Source organism: Bubalus bubalis, chromosome 18 (assembly GCF_019923935.1).
Source record: "Bubalus bubalis isolate 160015118507 breed Murrah chromosome 18, NDDB_SH_1, whole genome shotgun sequence".
NCBI classification, from domain to species: Eukaryota; Metazoa; Chordata; class Mammalia; order Artiodactyla; family Bovidae; genus Bubalus; species Bubalus bubalis.
The window spans coordinates 51535631-51557662 of NC_059174.1; the positions used below are offsets into that span (position 1 = coordinate 51535631).

The 22032-nt window shown below is 39.5% G+C and overlaps 2 protein-coding genes across 4 annotated transcripts in view; one reads left to right on the top strand and one right to left on the bottom strand.

Moving 5' to 3' along the window:
- Positions 1-22032, top strand: part of ZNF283 (zinc finger protein 283) — a 44963-nt gene that overhangs the window by 20548 nt on the left and 2383 nt on the right. Inside the window, exons 4-5 of one of the 3 annotated variants that reach the window (XR_006640266.1) lie at positions 5207-5294; positions 18787-18931. The gene's annotated coding sequence lies outside the window, so the exon portion shown is untranslated. Of the gene's footprint in view, positions 1-5206; positions 5295-8912; positions 9159-18786; positions 18932-22032 lie in introns of those variants that run through there. The other 2 variants (XR_006545837.2, XR_006640265.1) reach the window with 2 other exon arrangements.
- On the bottom strand, positions 982-21661 carry ZNF404 (zinc finger protein 404). The gene is given in 6 exon segments (XM_045163502.1): positions 982-2262; positions 2265-2370; positions 2372-3708; positions 6821-6947; positions 10154-10213; positions 21198-21661. Coding segments are annotated over 5 exon segments (1674 nt in total). The 5' UTR covers positions 10184-10213; positions 21198-21661; the 3' UTR covers positions 982-2188.

Genomic DNA, 22032 nt, shown 5'->3' on the forward strand with positions numbered 1-22032 from the left:
GGATGTGCACTTCATTTCCCTTTCCCTGAAAGCTTAGTTGTGATTTAAGTATCATTTGGCTGGATCCCCTCCCCTAAGAGTTCCTTCAAACAACTTCCATAGGTTACATTCAGTGGATGGCATAATTGCTGAGCCCCATCATAGCTGAGATTTTTTCTTTGTGTGCGTTAGTCTGGGTTCTCCAGAGAAACAGATGATACATATACACTTTGCCAACAAAGGTCCATATAGTCAAAGCTGTGGTTTTTCCAGTAGTCACTTATGGATGTGAAATTTGGACCATAAGGAAGACTAAGCACCAAAGAATTGATGCCTTTGAACTTTGGTACTGGAGAAGACTCTTGAGAGTCTCTTGGACAACAAGGAGATCAAGCCACTCAATCCTAAAGGAAATCAACCCTGTTAATCCAAAAAGGATTAACACAAAGAAAACCATACTGAGGCACATCATATTTAAACAGCTGAAAACTGAAGGTAATGAGAAAATGTTGGAAGCATGAAGACAAAAGTGACTTGACTTCAGAAATGAAGCAGAAAAATATAAAAAACAAGACCCAGAATTCAGTAGCAAAGAAAAGAATCCATAAAGAACAAAGGCATTTCAGTAAAAGACACAATGAAAATTTGTCATTAGCAGACATGTACTCCAAGAAATTAAGTTCTTCAAGCTGAAAGGAATTGATAATGGAATTTAGATCATTGGGAAAGAATGAAGATCATGTGAAAAGGTAAATATATGAGTAAATACAAAAGTTTTTTGGTCTTAATTTCTTTAAAATACAAAAGACTTTAAATTTCCAAGTGGAGTGCTGATGCGACTTTATGGATTACTACTTCTTGACTGCAAAAAAAGAAAAAAAAAGTACTGATGCAACGAAGAGAGCTGGTAGTCAATACATGAATCAGGAGATTAAACATAGCTTCACTTATGTGCCCCCTGTTATTTGACAAAATATTGAGCACACAATATTGTCTATGAAGTTATCTTGCCAAAAATGTTTAATCTGATACCTAATCAAGCCTCTAGACATAATGTTCACAGTAAATGTGAAGGTTAGAGAAACAAGCCTATCTGAAGAAAAATTAGCACAAATCTAGAATGGGCAACATTATATGGGGTACTTCTCTTGAGTCTTCAAAGAGTTTGACTCACAAAATAGGTGGACGATAAGTTCTTGACCAAAACAGACTCAACTGCCATAATCATAAAATATATGACCTTAGTTTGTTTTGAGCTTTTAGAAAAAGCAAACACTTTTTAAAGACATTTCTTAAATAATTGGAGAAATCCGTAAATGGACTGATTATAGAACATTATAGGTCTAGTATTAATGTCTTTTAGGTGACAATGGCCTAATAGTCATGTAGAAGATAATCTTTAAATCTAGGAGTTGTATTTTTGAGATGTTGATTTTTTTTTTAGAGGTGAGGTGATACCTGAAACATTTACTCAAAAAGCACAGCACTATGATATACTATAGTATATAACATATATATGTATATAAGTTCAATATGTTATAAATATGATAGCTGTGAATATATATACATTCTTAGATGGAGAGAGAGTGGCAATACACTGAATCTAGGTGGAAGGCAAACAAACCTTCATTATACCATTGTACCATTCATGTAAATGTGAAATTTTTCAAATACTTGAGGAAAACTTTGCCAGGTCAACACCTCTCTTTTGGCTACCCAACTGAAATCTCTAATTTCCATGAATTGTAGAGAATGTGAATTGTCTGTCACCTGTATCCCAGAAATTACTGTAAGAAAATTTCTTCAAGCCATTTTGTAATTTCTCAACAGCTATACACTCAACATTCAGCAAAGGCATAGGGTTTCTTCCCATTATTCATCTTCAGGGGGATGAGCTCTGAATAAAAAAATTTCCTGTTTAATACATTCTATGGGATTTTGTGCAAAATTAATGCTCTGACGTGAAATATGGATGAGTGATGATAGAAAGATTTTTAAAATGCTCATAGGGTCTTCCTTCCATGTGAATTTATAACAATACTAGTAATTATCATTAAAGAATAATTATTAATAGTAAGCAAATACTCTGAGCCAGACACCCTTCCAACCATTTATATTTATGTTAAATAATAATCTTTAGCATGACATAGTTAGGTGGTAGAAAAGTGATAACATTAAAGGATGTGCCAAGGCTAAAGGCTGACTTTCATTACATTAAGAGTTTCTCGCCAATGTGAAATCTTTGATGTTGAGTAAGTTGAGAGCAACGAGTAAAGGCTTCCTGCATCCCGTACATTTATGTGGCTTCATGCCAGTATGAATTCTCTGATGCTGAATAAGTCGCTCGCTACGATTAAAGGCCTTACCACATTCCTTACATTCATAAGGTTTTTTCACCAGTATGAATTCTCTTATGTTGAGAAAGACCTGATACAGAACGGAAGGCCTTTTTACATTCTTTACATATATATGGTTTCAAGCCAGTATGGACTGTCTGATGATAATTTAGTTGAGAATTAACTCTAAAGGTTTTTCCACATTCCTTACATTCATAAGGTTTCTCCCCAGTATGAATTGACTTGTGTATTTTAAGGTTCCCAACACGATTGAAGGCTTTCCCACAATGTTTACATTCATATGGTTTCAAGTCACTGTGAATGATCTGATGTTTAATAAGGTAAGAATGGAGCTTAAAAGTCTTCCCACATTCTTTACATTCATGGGGCTTCTCACCAGTATGAATTCTCTGATGTTGTGTAAGTTCATAACCTCTACAGAAGGCCTTCCCACATTCCTTACAATCATAGTGTTTCTCACCACTACGAATCCTTTTATGTCTAAGAAGGCTTGAGGCCCTACTAAAGGCCTTTCCACATTCCTTACATTCATGAGGCTTTTCACCAGTATGACTTCTCTGATGTTCAGTAAGTAGACAGCTGCGAACAAAGGCCTTTCCACACTGTTTACATTTATATGGTTTCTCACCAGAATGAATTTTCTTGTGTTGATAGAGACTTGAATGATGAGCAAAGGCCTTTCCACATTCCTTACAGATATAAGGTTTCATACCATGATGAATTTTCTGATGGAGACACATGGGTTGGTAGAACCTAAAAGTTTCCCCACATTCCTTACATTTGTAGGGTTTCAAACCAACATGAATGTTCTGATGTTTAGTAAGGTGAGAATGACGTCTAAAGGCCTTTCCACATTGCTTACATTTGTAGGGTTTCACACCAGTATGAATTATCTGATGTTGAATAAGCTGTGAATACAATCTAAAGGCTTTCTCACATCCATTACATTCATAAGACTTCAAATCGGTGTGACTTTTTTTATGTCTAATAAAATGCTGGAGAACTGGGAAGGCCTTTCCACGTTCTCTACAGTCATAGGGTCTCACACCACTATGGTCTCTCAGATTTTCAGTAAGATGTGAATATTTCCTAAAGCCCTTCCTACATTCCTTACATTCATATGACTTCTCTTTAGTGTGAATTCTCTGATGCAGAGGAAGAGATATATGTTTTTGGAATATCATTTGACTAAAATGTCCCACTTGAGATGCCTGTTGTCCTTCAAATTGATTTCTGCTCTGTGAGTCATTTCTGAAAATAAACCCCATAAGGTTGAAGGTTTTACTTTTCATTATCTTCCAATGGTATGAATTTACTTCAAAACTGCTTTTTTCTGAAGATAATTTGTTGTTCTCAGTTGTGAAATCAAAGTCTGAAAGAAAACAAGAAAATGAACAAATGCTATTTTTCCAGTACAGGGGGAAATATAGTAAGAATAATGATAAAATTGACAAGTAAATCCATTAGAAGTAAAAGGCCATAAAATTCTAAATTACTGTGATAAAGTTTTTTAAAGGCGCAATGGACTCTGAAAGTTCATATGAGAATGTAACGTTTGTGAGTAGGCAAAGAGAAAAATCAGTAGTTCTCAATTAGTTGTGGATCAGAATTATCACAGGAATTTCTTACATATACTACCCTCCCCCCTTTTTATTTTATTCTTTATTTATTATAAAGAATAGCTTTATTGCTTTGCCAGGCAAAAGGAGCTACAGTGGGCTAAAACCCTCAAGACTACCAACCTGGAGGAGGCAGTGAGAAGTTTTATAGAAGGCATGATCAGCTTGTGGATATACTGCTGCTGAGTCACTTCAGTCGTGTCTGATTCTGTGCGACCCCATAGACGGCAGCCCATCAGGCTCCCCCGTCCTTGGGATTCTCCAGGCAAGAACATTGGAGTGGGTTGCCATTTCCTTCTCCAATGCATGAAAGTGAAAAGTGAAAGTGAAGTCGCTCAGTCGTGTCCGACCCTCAGCGACCCCATGGACTGCAGCCTTCCAGGCTCCTCCATCCATGGGATTCTCCAGGCAAGAGTACTGGAGTGGGGTGCCATTGCCTTCTCCATGTGGATATACTACCCTTTAGATATCCACTGAGACTGAGTGAATCAAAATCTATGAGTAGGTCTTGATCAACTACATTTTAATGTTTTCTGTCAGATGGTTTTTCCAGTAGTCATGTATGGGTATGAATTAGACTTTAAAGGAGGTTGAACTCCAAATAATTGATGCTTTCAAATTGTGATGCTGGAGAAGACTCTTTTGAAAGTCCCTTGGACTGCAAGGAGATCAAACCAGTCAATCCTAAAGGAAATTAACCCTGACTATTCATTGGAAGGACTGATTCTGAAGCTGAAGCTCCAATACTTGGGCCACCTGATATGAAGAGCTGACTCATTTGAAAAGACCCTGATGCTGGGAAAGGTTGAGGGCAGGGGAAGAGGGCAGCAGAGGATGAGATGGTTAGATAGCATCATTGACTCAATGGACATGAGCAAACTCCAGGAGATACTGGAGGACAGAGGAGCCTGCTGTGCTGCAGTCCATGGGGTCACAAAGAGTCAGACATGACTTAGTGACTAAACAACAACACAACCAGATGGATCTCTATGTAATTTTTCCAAAGGTCTGTCTTTATCTTAGGATGAAACCCAAATATATAATCACGAATGGAGGTCTGTCTTTATCTTAGGATGAAACCCAAGCATATAACCACAAATAAGAAGACTCTGTCTTATTTCTACAAATTAATTTCAAGCCCTTGACATCTTTGTTCCCCTATATCTGACCACATTGCTTCTTTTCAGCTACAAGAACATATTGTGATGTTTCCCATTGCCTGTGGCTTCACATGAATGCTCTACCTTGCAGGAATCCTCTTAGGTGGCTTCTATAAATGACTACCTCCAGGTGTGGCAGGTTAGAAATCACTTCCTCAGAAAGGCTGGCCCTGCTAAATGTAAGTATATTCATATCCCTTATTCTATATCCCAACACCTAATTCTGTCTTCATGATGCTTTTCTATAGTACATATTGTCTCATTTATTTTACTTCTTATTTTCATACTCTAAAACTCACATATGCATTCAAAATTTCTTCTACCTACTACTGAAAAACAAGTTGTATCATAAGGTATTACATAATTAACTGTAGAATAAAATACTGAATTAAAAAAAGGTAACGGATGAAAATCACAGTAAGTAAGGATTAAAGTCAAGGTCACTGGAGAAGGCAGCTGAGTAAAATAATGATCTAGTTTATGAAAATTATGTGGCAATCACCAACTATCTCTCTCTAACTCTTAATCTCTCACATCGTATTGCTTCAGTGGGTGTGTGCATGCTAAGTTGCTTCATTCGTGTCCGATTCTTTGTGACTCTATGGACTGTAGCCTGCCAGACTCCTCTGTCCATGGTATTTTCCAGACAAGAATACTAGAGTGGGTTGCCATGCCTTGCTCCAGGGGTTCTTCCTGATCTAGGGATCGAACCCATGTGTCTTATGTCTCCTGCATTTGCAAGCAAGTTCTTTGCCACTAGTGCCACCTGGGAAGCCCTTTATTGACTCAGAACTGTGAGAAAAGATCTCAAAAGATCTAACTTAAGTATAATTAGAATCCCAGAAGAGAGGAGAGAATGATCTATTTTTTCTAAAAACTGAACAAAGACACTTCTGACTGCTGCTGCTGCTAAGTCACTTCAGTCGTGTCCGACTCTGTGCGACCCCATAGACGGCAGCCCACCAGGCTCCACCGTCCCTGGGATTCTCCAGCCAAGAACACTGGAGTGGGTTGCCATTTCCTTCTCCAATGCATGAAAGTGAAAAGTGAAAGTGAAGTCGCTCAGTCGTGTCCGACCCTCAGCGACCCCATGGACTGCAGCCAACCAGGCTCCTCCATCCATGGGATTTTCCAGGCAAGAGTACTGGAGTGGGGTGCCATTGCCTTCTCCAACACTTCTGACTAGAACCTATCAAATCACTGAAAGCCAACATTTCCACTGCTATAAAATTTTAAATAATACTCAAAAAGTTAATGAGCTTGATTCACCCTACCAATGTAAAAAATTACAAAGGCTCATTTGTAGTAAAGAGAAAACCAGACTCTTTGCTACCTGTTCTCCATACAGGTGAATTAGAAATTAAAATAGAATATTTATAGATATTCTGAACATATACATAATATGAAATTTGCCTTCTTTGCCAGCAGTTATGCAGAAAAATCCCAGGATTCAATCCTTTGGTCATTTTAAAAAGGAAGCAACTACAGGATGGATCAGAAGGAGGTAGGATGGTAAATGAAGGAAAGGGGAGATGTAGGTGCTGAATGGAGGAGCCCATTTCCATCTAACAAAGCCCAAAATAGTCCTTTGAGAATATGGAGCAGAAATTTTGTGAGTGTATTGACACAGAGCATAAAATATACAGTAAAGAAAGTGGATATTCCAGACAGGAGATTCTACATTATTCCAGGCAGATGTCCTTACCCAGTGATACCAAGTTAGTATAAGTCTCCAACATCACATCTCTGTACAAATTCTTCTGATCTGAATTTAGGCATTCCCACTCCTCCTGAGAGAAGTCTATGGACACATCACTGAATGTAAGAGGCATCTGAAATGACAGATCCATGTATTATTTGTAAAAGTGGAAAAAAAAATTCAAGATGAAATATTGAGTTGCAGCAGGGGGTGATATATCATAAAAACAAGTAAGCTGAAGTTAAAGATCATGACATGGTTAGATGAGAAGAAATAAATTAGTGTATCTGAAGTACAGTGCCTCAGTTCAATTGCTCAGTCATGTCTGACTCTTTGCGACCCCATGGACTGCAGCACGCCAGACTTCTCTGTCCATCACCAACTCCCAGAGCTTGCTCAAACTCATGTCAATCGAGTCGGTGATGCCATCCAACCATCTCATCCTCTGTTGTCCCCTTCTCCTCCTGCCTTCCATCTTTCCCAGCATCAGGTCTTTTCCATTGAGTCAGTTCTTTGCATCAGATGGCCAAAGTATTGGAGCTTCAGCTTCAGCATCAATCCTCCCAATGAATATTCAGGAGTGATTTCCTTTGGGATTGACTGGTTGGATGTCCTTGCAGTCCAAGGGACTCTCAAGAGTCTTCTCCAACACCACAGTTCAAAAGTGTTCAGCTTTCTTTATGGTCCAACTCTCACATCCATACATGACTACTGGAAAAACCATAGCCTTGACTAGACGGACCTTTGTCGACAAAGTAATGTCTCTGCTTTTTAATATGCTATCTAGGTTGGTCATAACTTTCTTTCCAAGGAGTAAGTGTCTTTTATTTTATGGCTGCAGTCACCATATGCAATGATTTTGGAGCCCAAGAAAATTAAGTCTCTCACTATTTCCATTGTTTCCCCATCTATTTGCCATGAAATGATGAAACTGAATGCCATGGTCTTAGTTTTTCTTTTTTTTTTTTAATTAATTAATTTATTTTAATTTGAGGCTAATTACTTTACAATATTGTGGTGGTTTTCGCCATACATTGCAGCCATGAGTGTACATGTGTCCCCCATCCTGAACCACCCTCCCACCTCCCTCCCCACCCCATCCCTCAGGGTTGTCCCAGTGCACTGGCTTTGAGTGCCCTGTTTCATGCATCGAACTTGGACTGGTGATGATCTTAGTTTTTTGAATGTTGAGTTTTAAGTCAGCTTTTTCACTCTCCTCTTTCACTTTAATCAAGAGGCTCTTCAGTTCTTCTTTGCTTTCTGCCATAAGGGTGGTGTCATCTGCATATCTGAGGTTATTGATATTTCTCCCAGCAGTCTTTTTTTTTTTTTTTTCTCCCAGCAGTCTTGATTCTAGCTTGTGCTTCATCCAGCCTGGCATTTCGCATGATGTACTCTGCATAGAAGTTAAATAAGCAGGGTAAAAATATACAGCCTTGACGCACTCCTTCCCCAATTTGGAACCAGTCTGTTGTTCCATGTCTGGTTCTACCTGTTGCTTCTTGACCTGCATACAGATTTCTCAAGAGGCAGGTGAAGTGGTCTGGTATTCCCATCTCTTTAAGAATTTTCCACAGTTTGTTGGGACCCACACAGTCAAAGGCTTTGGTATATTCAATAAAGCAGAAATCGATGTTTTTCCGGAACTCTCTTGCTTTTTCAATGATGCAATGGATGTTGGCAACTTGATTTCATGTTCCTCTGCCTTTTCTAAAACCAGCTTGAACATCTGGAAGTTCACAGTTCACGTATTGCTGAAGCCTGGCTTGGAGAATTTTGAGCATTACTTTGCTAGCATGTGAGATGAGTGCAATTATGCGGTAGTTTGAGCATTCTTTGGCATTGCCTTTCTTTGGGATTGGAATAAAACTGACATTTTCCAGTTCTGTAGCCACTGCTGAGTTTTCCAAAACCATCAATCTCTATTTCACTTTTAAATAGAGATCAATAACTAAATTTAAACAACTTTCCAGATATACCAATATTTATAGCTAGTAAGATAACATATAATTTATACTATAGCCCAAATTATTATGCTGAAACTTGGGGATTCTTTCTTTTAATGTTTTATTTTTTATTTTTTGGCTGTGCCATCCAGCATATGGGATCTTAGTTCCCCGACCAGGGATAGAAGCCCTGCCCCCTGCAGTGAAGCACGGAGTCTTAACCGCTGGACCAGCAGGGAAGAATCAACGTGGGGATTCTTGACTAAAGAAGAATCCAAACAATTTTATCTAATTGGAGAAGGGCATCCATTATTGTCAAGACACAAGCATATTATATGTCAAATTATATCATAAGTATTTCCCTTATTCTGACAAATTTACACTTTCATAAACATCAGGTTTTTCATAGACATCAGGTTTAATCTTTCTTAAAGTGTTAGGTTATTAATAATAACATATATACTATTATAGTATTTCGGCTGGACAAAAATCCTGACCTCTTCCTCAAAGTTTAGTATTATCCAGCAGATGTGGTTCCCAATTATCTTCCTTTTTACAATCTCTTATTGAACTTCTTGTTCTTGAGTTAGAACACACTAATATAGAATGATCCAGAATAATACTGAATCACTCAAGACCAGCAATTTCTCTTCCACCACATAATGGACCTCAGAACCCTATTCATTTCTCAGTGATTCCTTAGCCAGAACCCCACCTCTCTCTCTTTCTAGGAAGGGACCAACTCCATTTCAACCCAAACCTAAAAGCTTTTCAAAGCTGAGGTCTCATCCCACACTGAGACTGAGACCATTCATAACCAAATTCACCCTTTGTTGTTGTTCAGTCCCTAAGTCATGTCTGACTCTGTGACCCCCATGTACTACAGCATGTCAGGCTTCCCTGTCCTTCACTATCTCCTGGAGTTTTGTTCAAATTCATGTCTATTGAATCAGTGATGCCATCCAACCATCTCATCCTCTGTTGGCCCCTTCTCCTACTGCCCTCAACCTCTCTCCCTTATCTACCTGGGAAACAGTGGAGAAAGTTCTCCCTCTTCTGGTCAAAGAGGACCACCATTTTTATATAATTAAACTACAAACCCAACAGGGGAAGCTCCAATATTTCCTTCAAGGTACTCTACCCCTTCACTGCTCCAACTCTGCCCCTAAAAGAAGACTGAACATACAAGATACATAAATTATTTGATGAAAAACTGAAAAACCAGTTCAAAAAAAGGGAGCAAACAGAGAGGACACAATCATCTTCTGTAAAGGGAAAAAGTGAAAATTGGCTTAGAGATACAGCTTCCCTAAGAAGATTTGGGGCTAAAGAATGAAAATATTACCTGAATTAAAAACTATATTTCAGGAAGGAAATAGAGACATCCACTTACCAGGGCCATGATTTTAGAATTGCCAATCATTCTCAGAAGCTGAGTCCAGAGAAGCCAGAGCTGAGGGAGGAAAAAGAAGCTTTGAGACCCAGCATAGCTCAGAACTCCAAAAATTAAGGTATGAGAGCCTTTCTTTTTTCTTCTTTATTCCTGCTTCCCATTGTCCTTGCCACTCTTCCCCTTCCCAAACACATAAACACATGTCAGGGAATATGAGTAGGAGTCCAGACAATTCCGGCTTCCCTGATAGCTCAGGTGGTAAAGAATTGGCCTGCAATGCAGGAGATGGGTTCAATCCTGGGTTGGGAAGATCTCCTGGGGAAGGAAATGGCAACCCACTCAGTAGTCTTGCTTGGGAAATGCCAGGGACAGAGGAGCCTGGCAGTCTACAGTCCATGGGATCACAAAGAGTTGAACACAACTGAGTGACTAACTCACACACACACACACACTTACACACACACACACACACTTACACACACACCCCAGACAAATCCAACCACCCTTTCTTATGCCTAAGAAACAAGCCACACAAGCATGGATACACAGCAGGGGCTCTCTGAGGCAAAGCCAGTTCCAGACACACCTCTCTGGCCTATTTCTAATTCTGATCACACCACATGTACCCATCCTGGGTTGTCCAGTCACAATGAGTGGATCCTCCCCAATCCAGCCCTACCTGCCAGGGTTGAGACCAGGCCATACAATAAAAACTTCAATAAGCTCATGGCCTCCCAGTGGATCTGGACTCTGCTAGACAAAGGGCAGAAAACAGTAGAGACCAATCTGAAAAACTTAACTACTCTAAAACTGCCTGCCCATATGAAGCCTGAACTTGACTCTCAAGGTCCCCTGGGGTGACCAACCTGGGTTTTTCCCATCAGGATCTACTTTGCTTTCTGACATGAATTATTTCCTGTGCTCCCCCACATCCCCTGCTCCCAACCCACCCAGTACCCACAAGAGAGAGGTGAATTTATGCTCACTATAGCTGTATAGCAACACATAGATTTTTGCAACCTTCTATGTGATAGCTGCTCTATACACATTAACTTTTAATCCTAAAATGTAATTATTAACTCAGTTCAACAGATGGGGAAATAGAAGCTCAAAGAAGTAAAGATATTTCCCCATATAATAAACAGCAAGTAGAAGTGATGTGTTTTGAAACACATTTCTATAATTTGTGTGTGTGTGTGTGTGTGTGTGTGTGTGTAATAAAGTTTTATTAAAGTATAAAGGAGACAGAGAAAGCTTCTGACATAGGCATCAGAAGTGGGCAGAAAGAGTACCCCCCTGGCTAGTCTTCAGCTGGATGTTATATAGTCACTGCTGCTGCTAAGTCGCTTCAGTTGTGTCCGACTCTGTGCGACTCCATAGACGGCAGCCCACCAGGCCCCCCCATCCCTGGGATTCTCCAAGCAAGAACACTGGCGTGGGTTGCCATTTCCTTCTCCAACATTTCTATAATTATAAACTCAACTTTAACTGTTGTCTCTGACACCCAGTTTTTTTTGTTGTTGTTGTTCCATTGTATGAAATCTGAGCACAGGTAATTAAGATATCACCTGCCAAAAGACCTACTAAAGATGTTTTAAATAAAGAGTACCATTTCACAGGTATTCTACTGTCAGATTTTAAAAGTTAATGATGCACCATGTATTAATAAGGTTGTAGGAAAACAAGAATCTTATGCTCATGCTGTCCTGTAGACCTATGAAAACCTACTGCAGTTGAGACTTGTACAAAAAAATATGCCTAAGAATAATTTAATGATAGAAAGCCATTTCAGAGTCTTCATCAAAAAAATAATGGTAAAACGTGCCTAGAAATGTATAAAGGAATATGATGACAGACACTAGTTAAAATGGAAAAAAAAAAAAAAAAGCTGGAGAAAAGTCTAAAGGTACTTAGATGGGTAATTAATTAAATAAAACGTATTCATTCATATAATGGAAATGAAGTAAGGGAATTCCCTGGTGGCCCAGCAGTTAAAAATCCACCTTCCAATGCAGGGAACACAGGTTCAATCCCTGGTAAGGAAACTACGACCCCACATGCTGCAGGGCAACTAACCCCTTGCACCACAACTAGAGAGACTTGTGCCACTCTGAAGATCCAGCATAGCCAAAATTAAGAAAAGAAAATGAAGTAGATATTTAAAATGAGATCACTGGTTCTCAATTGGGGGTGATCCTGCTCCTCAGGGCACACGTGGCAATGTCTGGAGACATATTAGGTTGTCGAAATGTGTGGAGGGAGGCTACTATCTAGTGGGTAGAGACTAGGGATGCTACTAAACATCCTACAACGCACAGGAAAGCCCCCCACAATAAAGAATTTTCTAGTCAAAAATACCAACAGTGCCAAGGCTGAGAAACCCTGACTGTAGGTTTATTAAAGGAAGATAACATAATTCAGAGTGTCAATAATATGTTATTCACAATGCCAGTCTATGATAAAACTTAATGAAAATGCAAAGAAACAGGAAAATGTTACTGATAATCAAGAAAGAAAAGTCTCAATAGAAATAAACCCAAAGATAATCCAGTCAGTGGAGCTAACAGACAGGATTTGAAGATATTATGATTAACATGCTAAAGAAAAGAGAGGAAAAGATGAAAAATATGGAATGCAAAATGGAGCATATCAATAGAGGTTAAGACTCCTAAAACAAGAATCACATGGATATTTTATTCTTATAAAAATATATTCAGTTCAGTTCAGTCGCTCAGTCGTGTTCAACTCTTTGTGACCCCATGAATCACAGGACGCCAGGCCTCCCTGTCCATCACCAACTCCCAGAGTTCACTCAAACTCATGTCCATCGAGTCGGTGATGCCATCCAGCCATCTCATCCTCTGTTGTCCCCTTCTCCTTCTGCCCCCAATTCCTCCCAGAATCAGGGTATTTTCCAGTGAGTCAACTCTTCGCATGAGGTGGCCAAAATACTGGAGTTTCAGCTTCAGCATCAGTCCTTCCAATGAACACCCAGGACTGATCTCCTTTAGGATGGACTGGTTGGATCTCCTTGCAGTCCAAGGGACTCTCAAGTCTTCTCCAACACCATAGTTCAAAAGCATCAATTCTTCGGCGCTCAGCTTTCTTCACAATCCAACTTTCACATCCATACATGACCACTGGAAAAACCAAAGCCTTGACTAGACGGAACTTTGTTGGCAAAGTAATGTCTCTGTTTTCCAATATGCTATCTAGGTTGGTCATAACTTTCCTTCCAAGGAGTAAGCGTCTTTTAATTTCATGGCCGCAATCACCATCTGCAGTGATTTTGGAGCCCCCCAAAATAAAGTCTGACACTGTTTCCACTGTTTCCCCATCTATTTCCCATGAAGTGATGGGACCAGATGCCATGATCTTCGTTTTCTGAATGTGGAGCTTTAAGCCAACTTTTTCACTCTCCTCTTTCACCTTCATCAAGAGGCTTTTTAGTTCCTCTTCACTTTCTGCCATAAGGGTAGTGTCATCTGCATATCTGAGGTTATTGATATTTCTCTCGGCAATCTTGATTCCAGCTTGTGCTTCTTCCACTCCAGCGTTTCTCATGATGTACTCTGTGTATAAGTTAAATAAGCAGGTTGAGTATACAGCCTTGACATACTCCTTTGCCTATTTGGAACCAGTCTGTTGGGCCATGTCCAATTCTAACTGTTGCTTCCTGACCTGCACACAGATTTCTCAAGAGGCAGGTCAGGTGGTCTGGTATTCCCATCTCTTTCAGAATTTCCCACAGTTTATTGTGATCCACACAGTCAAAGGCTTTGGCATAGTCAATAAAGCAGAAATAGATGTTTTTCTGGAACTCTCTTGCGTTTTCAATGATCCAGTGTATGTTGACAATTTGATCTCTGGTTCCTCTGCCTTTTCTAAAACCAGCTTAAACATCTGGAAGTTCATGGTTCATGTACTGCTGAAGCCTGGCTTGGAGAATTTTGAGCATTACTTTACTAGCGTGTGAGATGGGTGCAACTGTGCAGTAGTTTGAGCATTCTTTGGTATTGCCTTTCTTTGGGATTGGAATGAAAACTGACCTTTTCCAGTCCTGTGGCCACTGCTAAGTTTTCCAAATTTGCTGGCATATTGAGTGCCGCACTTTCACAGCATCATCTTTCAGGATTTGAAATAGCTCCACTGGAATTCCATCACCTCCACTAGCTTTGTTCGTAGTGATGCTTTCTAAGGCCCACTTGACTTCATTCCAGGATGAATGGCTCTAGATGAGTGATCACACCATCGTGATTATCTGGGTTATGAAGCTCTTTTTTGTATAGTTCTTCTGTGTATTCTTGCCACCTCTTCTTAGTATCTTCTGCTTCTGTTAGGTCCATACCATTTCTGTCCTTTATTGAGCCCATCTTTGCATGAAATGTTCCCTTGGTATCTCTAATTTTCTTGAAGAGATCTCTAGTTTTTCCCATTCTGTTGTTTTCCTCTTTCTTTGCATTGATCACTGAGGAAGGCTTTCTTATCTCTCCTTGCTATTCTTTGGAACTCTCCATTCAGATGCTTGTATCTGTCGTTTTCTCCTTTGCTTTTCGCTTCTCTTCTTTTCACAGCTATTTGTAAGGCCTCCCCAGGCAGCCATTTTGCTTTTTTTGCATTTCTTTTCCATGGGGATGGTCTTGATCCCTGTCTCCTGTACAATGTCACGAACCTCTGTCCATAGTTCATCAGGCACTCTGTCTATTAGATCTAGTCCCTTAAATCTATTTCTCACTTCCACTGTATAATCATAAGGGATTTGATTTAGGTCATACCTGAATGGTCTAGTGGTTTTCCCCACTTTCTTCAATTTAAGTCTGAATTTGGCAATAAGGAGTTCATGATCTGAGCCACAGTCAGCTCCCGGTCTTGTTTTTGCTGACTGTATAGAGCTTCTCCATCTTTGGCTGCAAAGAATATAATCAATCTGATTTCAGTGTTGACAATCTGGTGATGTCCATGTGTAGAGTCTTCTCTTGTGTTGTTGGAAGAAGGTGTTTGCTATGACCAGTGGGTTCTCTTGGCAAAACTCTATTAGCCTTTGCCCTGCTTCATTCCGTATTCCAAGGCCAAATTTGCCTGTTACTCCAGGTGTTTCTTGACCTCCTACTTTTGCATTCCAGTCCCCTATAATGAAAAGGACTTGTAGGTCTTCATAGAACCGTTCAACTTCAGCTTCTTCAGCGTTACTGGTTGGGACATAGGCTTGGATTACCGTGATATTGAATGGTTTGCCCTGGAAACAAACAGAGATCATTCTGTCGTTTTTGAGATTGCATCCAAGTACTGCATTTTGGACTCTTTTGTTGACCATGATGGCTACTCCGTTTCTTCCAAAATATATTACTGAAAATTAAAACTCTACAGGATTATTTAACAGCAGAAAATTGTTTTAATTAACATAAAGTTAAATTAACAATAATCTTATACTGAGAGAAAAAAAGACCAGAGCTGAACGTAAGAGAAATACAAGAAACTGCCAAAATGTAGAAATGAACACCTAAAACAAAAGAGAACAGAAAATTTATTTGAAGAAATAATGGACAAAAAGTGCAACTGTCATGAAATATCTTGATATATAAATGAAAAAGCTCAGCAAACCTAACCAGTTGAAATAATGGAATCCATACCTAGGCACATCTTGGCCAAATTGTTAAGAAACAAAGCTGAAAAACATATATTAAAAGTATGTAGTTTTAAAAAAAGACATCTGTTATAAATAAACAAGAAAAACAGTCCATATCTCAACAGAATCTTTAGCAGCCTGAAAAATGGAACCATGTGTTTAAAAAGTGCTAAAAGGAAAAACCCTGAGAACTCTGACTCTTATACCCAGAGAAGATATCTTTCAGAAAGAAAGGTGAAATAATGATTTTTTTTTTTTTTAACAAAGTGAAGTCGCTCAGTCGTGTCCGACTCTTTGTGACCCCATGGACTGTAGCCTACCAGGTTCCTCCATCCAAGGGATTTTCCAAGCAAAAATACTGGAGTGGGTTGCCCTTTCCTTCTCCAGGAGATCTTCCTGACCCAGGGATTGAACCCAGGTCTCCTGCATTGTAGGCAGATGCTTTACCATCTGAGCCACCAGTGAAGTCAGCTGAGAGAATTTCGTATCAACAGACCCATAATACAAGAAATACTAAAGAACAGAAGTCAGGCAAAAGGAAAATAATCCTAGATGGAAGCATGAATGTGCAAAAAAGCTAGGAAATATTTCAAGCTAAATGATAATGAAAGTATGGCATAACAAAGCTTGTGAGATGCAATCACACCAATGCTTACAAAGACATTTTTAGGGCTTCCCTGGTGGCCCACTGGATAGGAATCTGCTTACCAAAGCAGAGGACACGGTTTTTATCCCTGGTCTGGGAAGGTTCCACATGCCACTGGGCAACTGGGCCCATGCACCACAACTACTGAACCTGTGCTCTAGACCCGCAAGCTGCAACCACTGAGCCCATGTGTCTAGATCCTGTGCTCTGCAACAAGGGAAGCCACTGCAATGAGAAGCCCTGACTTGTTGCAACTAGAGAAAGCCCACTCAAAACAACGAAGACCCAGGGCAGCCAAAAGAATAAGTAAGTAAATTATAAAAAAACAAAACAATAAAAAACTGAAAGATATTTTTAGCTTTAAATGTGTATTTTTGTTTTTGTTTTGTATTCACAAATGCTGCAGATAAATACCATTCATTGTCTCATCACCATTGATAATTGCTAGGTGTACTGAAGTCATAGCAAATCAATTGGTAGTGAAATTATTATGAAAATACTTTGTCAAATTACTGCAATGCCAAGTAAATCCATAATTTATTTTCTCCCATAGATATCATGAGCATTTATAATGACTGCCCACTTATGTTTTCCCTTTCTTTTTACCCTTCTTTGATCCCCTTCACCTAAACATAAACATATGTTTTATAAAGTAGAATGGTTAAAAAACAATGATCTATCTCTGGAAGCTAGAAAAGGAAAAACAAATTAAGTCTACAGAAAGTAAAACATACTAAAAGAAACAAATGGCATTAAAAAAAACCCAGACATATAACAGAGAAAAATCAATAAAGCCAAAAGCTATTTCATTGAAAAGATAAGATTGATAAACCTCTTGGTATACTGTCAAGAAAAACATTGCCCATATCAGGAATATAAAAGGAGATATCACTACATATATTATAGACATTATTTTGATAAGAGATACATTGATAACATAACTTTATGAACTCTATGACAATAAACTTGAAAATGTAGATGCAATTTAAAAATTTCTTGAAAACACAATTTATTAAAACTGATATAAAAAATGGAAAATCTGAATATAGATTTATTAAAGAAATTAAATCTGTATTAAGGACCTTCCCATAAAATGTCAGGCCCAGAGGCTTCAGTGGCAAATTCTCCAAACACTTAAGGAATTAAAAATGCCAACCAAACTATCTTTTCTAGAAAACAAACCCCCAAAATGGACCACATCATGAGGTCCATAATTATGACATCAAAACCTGACAAGGACATTATAGGAAAGGAAAACTACAGTATATCTCTCTCATGAACGTAGATGCAAGACTATTAAATAAAGTATTAGCAAGAGGCCACTGATATGTATGAGCAAGAGATTTATTCTAGAAATGCAAAGTCACTTAATTTTCAAAAAGCAATCAGTGTAATCTTCCAACTTTAAATAAGACAGAGTTACCCTGGTGGATCAGTGGTAAAGAATCCATCCACCTGCCAATACAGAAGGCACAGGTTCCATCCCTGATACAGGAAGATCCCACATGTTGTGAAGCAGGTAAGCCAGTGTGCCACAACTATTGAGCTTGAGCTCTAGAGCCTGGAAGCCAAAACTACTGAGCCCCAGTGCCCTAGAGCCCTGTGAAAGTGAAAGTCACTCAGTCATGTCCGACTCTTTATGACCCCATGAACTTCTCCAGGCCAGAATACTGAAGTGGGTAGCCTTTCCCTTCTCCAGGGGATTGTCCCAACCCAGGGATTGAACCCAGGACTCCTGCACTGTGGGCAGATTCTTTATCAGCCGAGTCACAAGGGAAGCCCAAGAACACTGAGGTGGATAGCCTATCCCTTCTCCAGGGAATCTCCTGACCCAGGAATTGAAACGACCCAGGAATCGAACCAGGGACTCCTGCATTGCAGGCAGATTCTTTACCAACTGAGTTATCAGGGAACTCCGTGCTCCACAACAAGAGAAGCCACTACAATGAAAAGCCTGTGCACCACAACAAAGAGTAGCCCCCACTTGCAGCAACTAGAGAAAAGCCCATGCAGCCCGTGAAGACCTAGCATAGCCAAAAATAAAAATACATAAAATTATTTAAAAAAATAATAAAAGAGGAAAACTATTCAATCATTTCATTAAATGCAGAAAAACCATTTATAATATTCAACATCAGTTCATGATAAAAATCCTTCAAACTAGGAATGGAAGTGAACTTCTTTAAGTTGATAAAAGGGATCTGGCAGAATAAAACTGGGAGGTGAAATATGGACCACTGCTCTGAGCTCAGGAACAAGGCAAGGCTGTCCACTCTTACCACTTCCATTTAACTTTCTACTAGAAAAGGATATGAATTCTGCCAACAATCTGAATGAACTTGGAATTGAATTCTTCCCCAGTTGAGCCTCTGAATGAGAACACAGCCCAGCTGACACCTGTTTGTAACCTCAAGACCAGCCTGAGGAGAGCACCCAGTGAAACTGTATCCAGACTCCAAGTCCACAAAACATACCATATGAGAAAAAAGTGAAATGAAAGGTATGAAGATTGGAAAGAAAGAGGTAAAGCCAGTTTTATTTGCAGATAACATCATTTTGTACATAGAAAAAAATTTTTTCAATTCTATAAACTATTAATACATGAATTTATTAGGAAGTTTGTTGAATAAAAGGTCACAGTATAAAACAATTATATTAAAACAAAGTTATTGAAAATGAAATTTTAAAAATCTGAACAGTATAAAAAATAAGAAAAATATGAAACACTTTGAAATGAACCTAACAAAAGAAGTGTTTTCAACTTATAGACCGAAAGCAAAACATTAAGAAAAGAAAGAAGAATTAAATAAATGGAAACTTATTTCATGTTTATGAACTAGAAGAATCAATTTTAAGATGACCAATTTTCTCTAAATTGATCTATTGATTCAATGTATTCCTAAACAATATTAGGAGCTTTTTTTTGTAGAACATTAATAAAACTCATTCTAAATTTATATGGAAATGGCTCTGATGGTAAAGAATCCGCCTACAATGCGGGAAACCTGGTTTGATCGCTAGGTTGGAAAGATCCCCTGGAGGAGGACATGGCAACCCACTCCAGTATTCTTGCCTGGAGAATCCCCATGGACAGAGGAGCCTGGTGGGCTGCAGTCCATGGGGTCGAAAAGAGGTGGACATGACTGAGTGACTAAGCACAGCACACAGCTAAGAATCCAGAACAGTCAGGGCAAGTTTGAAGAACAAAGTTGTTGAATATACATTACCAGTCATCAAGACATATGTATTATGTAATTACTGTAATTAAAACAGTGGGACTGACACAGGATTTACAAACAGACCAACAGAACAGAGTCCAGAAAGAGACTTGCACATATATAGCCACTTTTTTTTTTTTTAACAATAAAAGTCTAACTGCAAATTAGAACAGAAAGGAAAGTCTTTTCAACAAATGGTACCAAAGCAATTGGCTAGCTGTATGGAAAAAATGGTTTTAACCCTGATCCTACCACACACACATATAAATTCAAGATGGATCATATGCCTAAATGTGAAAACTAAAGCTATAAAGTTTCTGGAAGAAGAAACAGGAAAATATCTCCATGGTCTTGGGATAGCCAAAATTTTCCTCTTTTGGGGGGGGGGTTAATTTTTATTTCTACTTATTTTAGACTTAGAGAAAATTTGCAAGAGTAGTACAGAGGGTTTCCTGTATATCCCTCAACTTACTGTTGACATCTTAGGATGATTATCAAAACCATGAAATTAACACTGGTATAGTAGATACTATCAATGGCATATCTTATTCAAATATCACCAGTTTCCCTCCATTAATGTCCTTTTTCTTTTCCAGAATCCTATACATGATCCCACATTGCATTTGGCTATTATTTCTTCCCACCCCACAATATTTATTTATTTGGCTGCAATGGGTCTTAGTTGCGGCATGTGGGATCTTTAGTTGTGGTATGCTAACACTTAGTTGTGGCATGTGGGATCTAGTTCCCTGACTTGGAATCGAACCTGGGCCTCCTGTATTGGGAACAGAGTCTTAGCAACTGAACCATCAGGGAAGTTCCAGACTGTTTGTTATTTCTCCTCAGTCTCTTCCAGTCTACACAGTCTTTCCTGTGGTAATGGTTTTCAATTGCTGCCATAACAAATTAACCATAAATATATCTTAACACAACACACATTTATTATCTCATGGTGTTTTGTGGACTTGGAGTCTGGATACAGTTTCACTGGGTGCTCTCCTCAGGCTGGTCTTGAGGTTACAAACAGGTGTCAGCTGGGCTGTGTTCTCATTCAGAGGCTCAACTGGGGAAGAATTCAATTCCAAGTTCATTCAGATTGTTGGAAGAATTCATATCCTTGTGGCTAGATGAATGATGGCCTCAATTTTTTTATGGCTGTCAGCTGGAGGACACCCTCAGGTGCTAGAAGCTACCTGCAGTTTCTTGCAACAGGAAATTCTCCAACATTGCCACTTACTTCATCAAGCCCACAAGGCAAGTCTGTAGCTCCAGTCTGCTACAGTGGAGTCTTAAATGATAAAATGGAACCACAGTAGTGACATCCCATCACTTTTTCCACAAAAACTAACATGATCACAGGACTGATGTTAGGCCACAGGTTAAATAACTTAGAGACAGAAGGGCTTGGGGACCCTGACAAGGGTGATTAATCTGCATGGCCCTATGACTTACAGATATGTTACTATCAGACAGTATATTTCATCCCCAGGGAAAGCAGGATCATATGCCTTTAAAATTAAAGTGTATTTTACCAATGAGGAAACACAAACTCACTTTAACTTAAACTTTTAGTTGTTTAACAAAAATTCTTTCCTCTCTCAGGATCCTATTTTTTAGAGACATGCAGCACTAAGAAAAGAGAAAATGAACATGAGACATCAACATTTTCTTGGAGAGCACATTCATTTACAAAACACGCCCCCCCTCTCATCCAGTTCACCATAAACAACCAGATGGGAATAGGAAGGAGGCTGGAACAGCATTGACCTTTCCCAGTGTGAGAGAGGCTGGGGTAACTGATGTCTAGGGTGGAATCTGTGGAATTGACAGCAGGCTTCTGGGCCCAGAGTTTTGGAAATGCTGTGGCTGGGAAACATAGCTGGCCCCTCGAGACTTTCAAAGGGGACCCTCCCAGGAGGAAACCACTCCTAGGACGTCATTGTTGCTGTTGCTGTTAAATCCCTTCAGTCGTGTCCGACTCTGTGCGACCCCATAGACGGCAGCCCACCAGGCTCCGCCGTCCCTGGGATTCTCCAGGCAAGAACACTGGAGTGGGTTGCCATTTCCTTCTCCAATGCATGAAAGTGAAAAGTGAAAGTGAAGTCGCTCAGCCGTGTCCGACCCTCAGCAATCCCATGGACTGCAGCCTACCAGGCTCCTCCGTCCATGGAATTTTCCAGGCAAGAGTACTGGAGTGGGGTGCCATTACCTTCTCAGGACGTCATTGCTGCTGCTGCTAAATCGCTTCAGTCGTATCCGACTCTGTGCGACCCCATAGACGGCAGCCCACCGGGCTCCCCCGTCCCTGGGATTCTCCAGGCAAGAACACTGGAGTGGGTTGCCATTTCCTTCTCCAGCGCATGAAAGTGAAAAATGAAAAGGGAAGTCG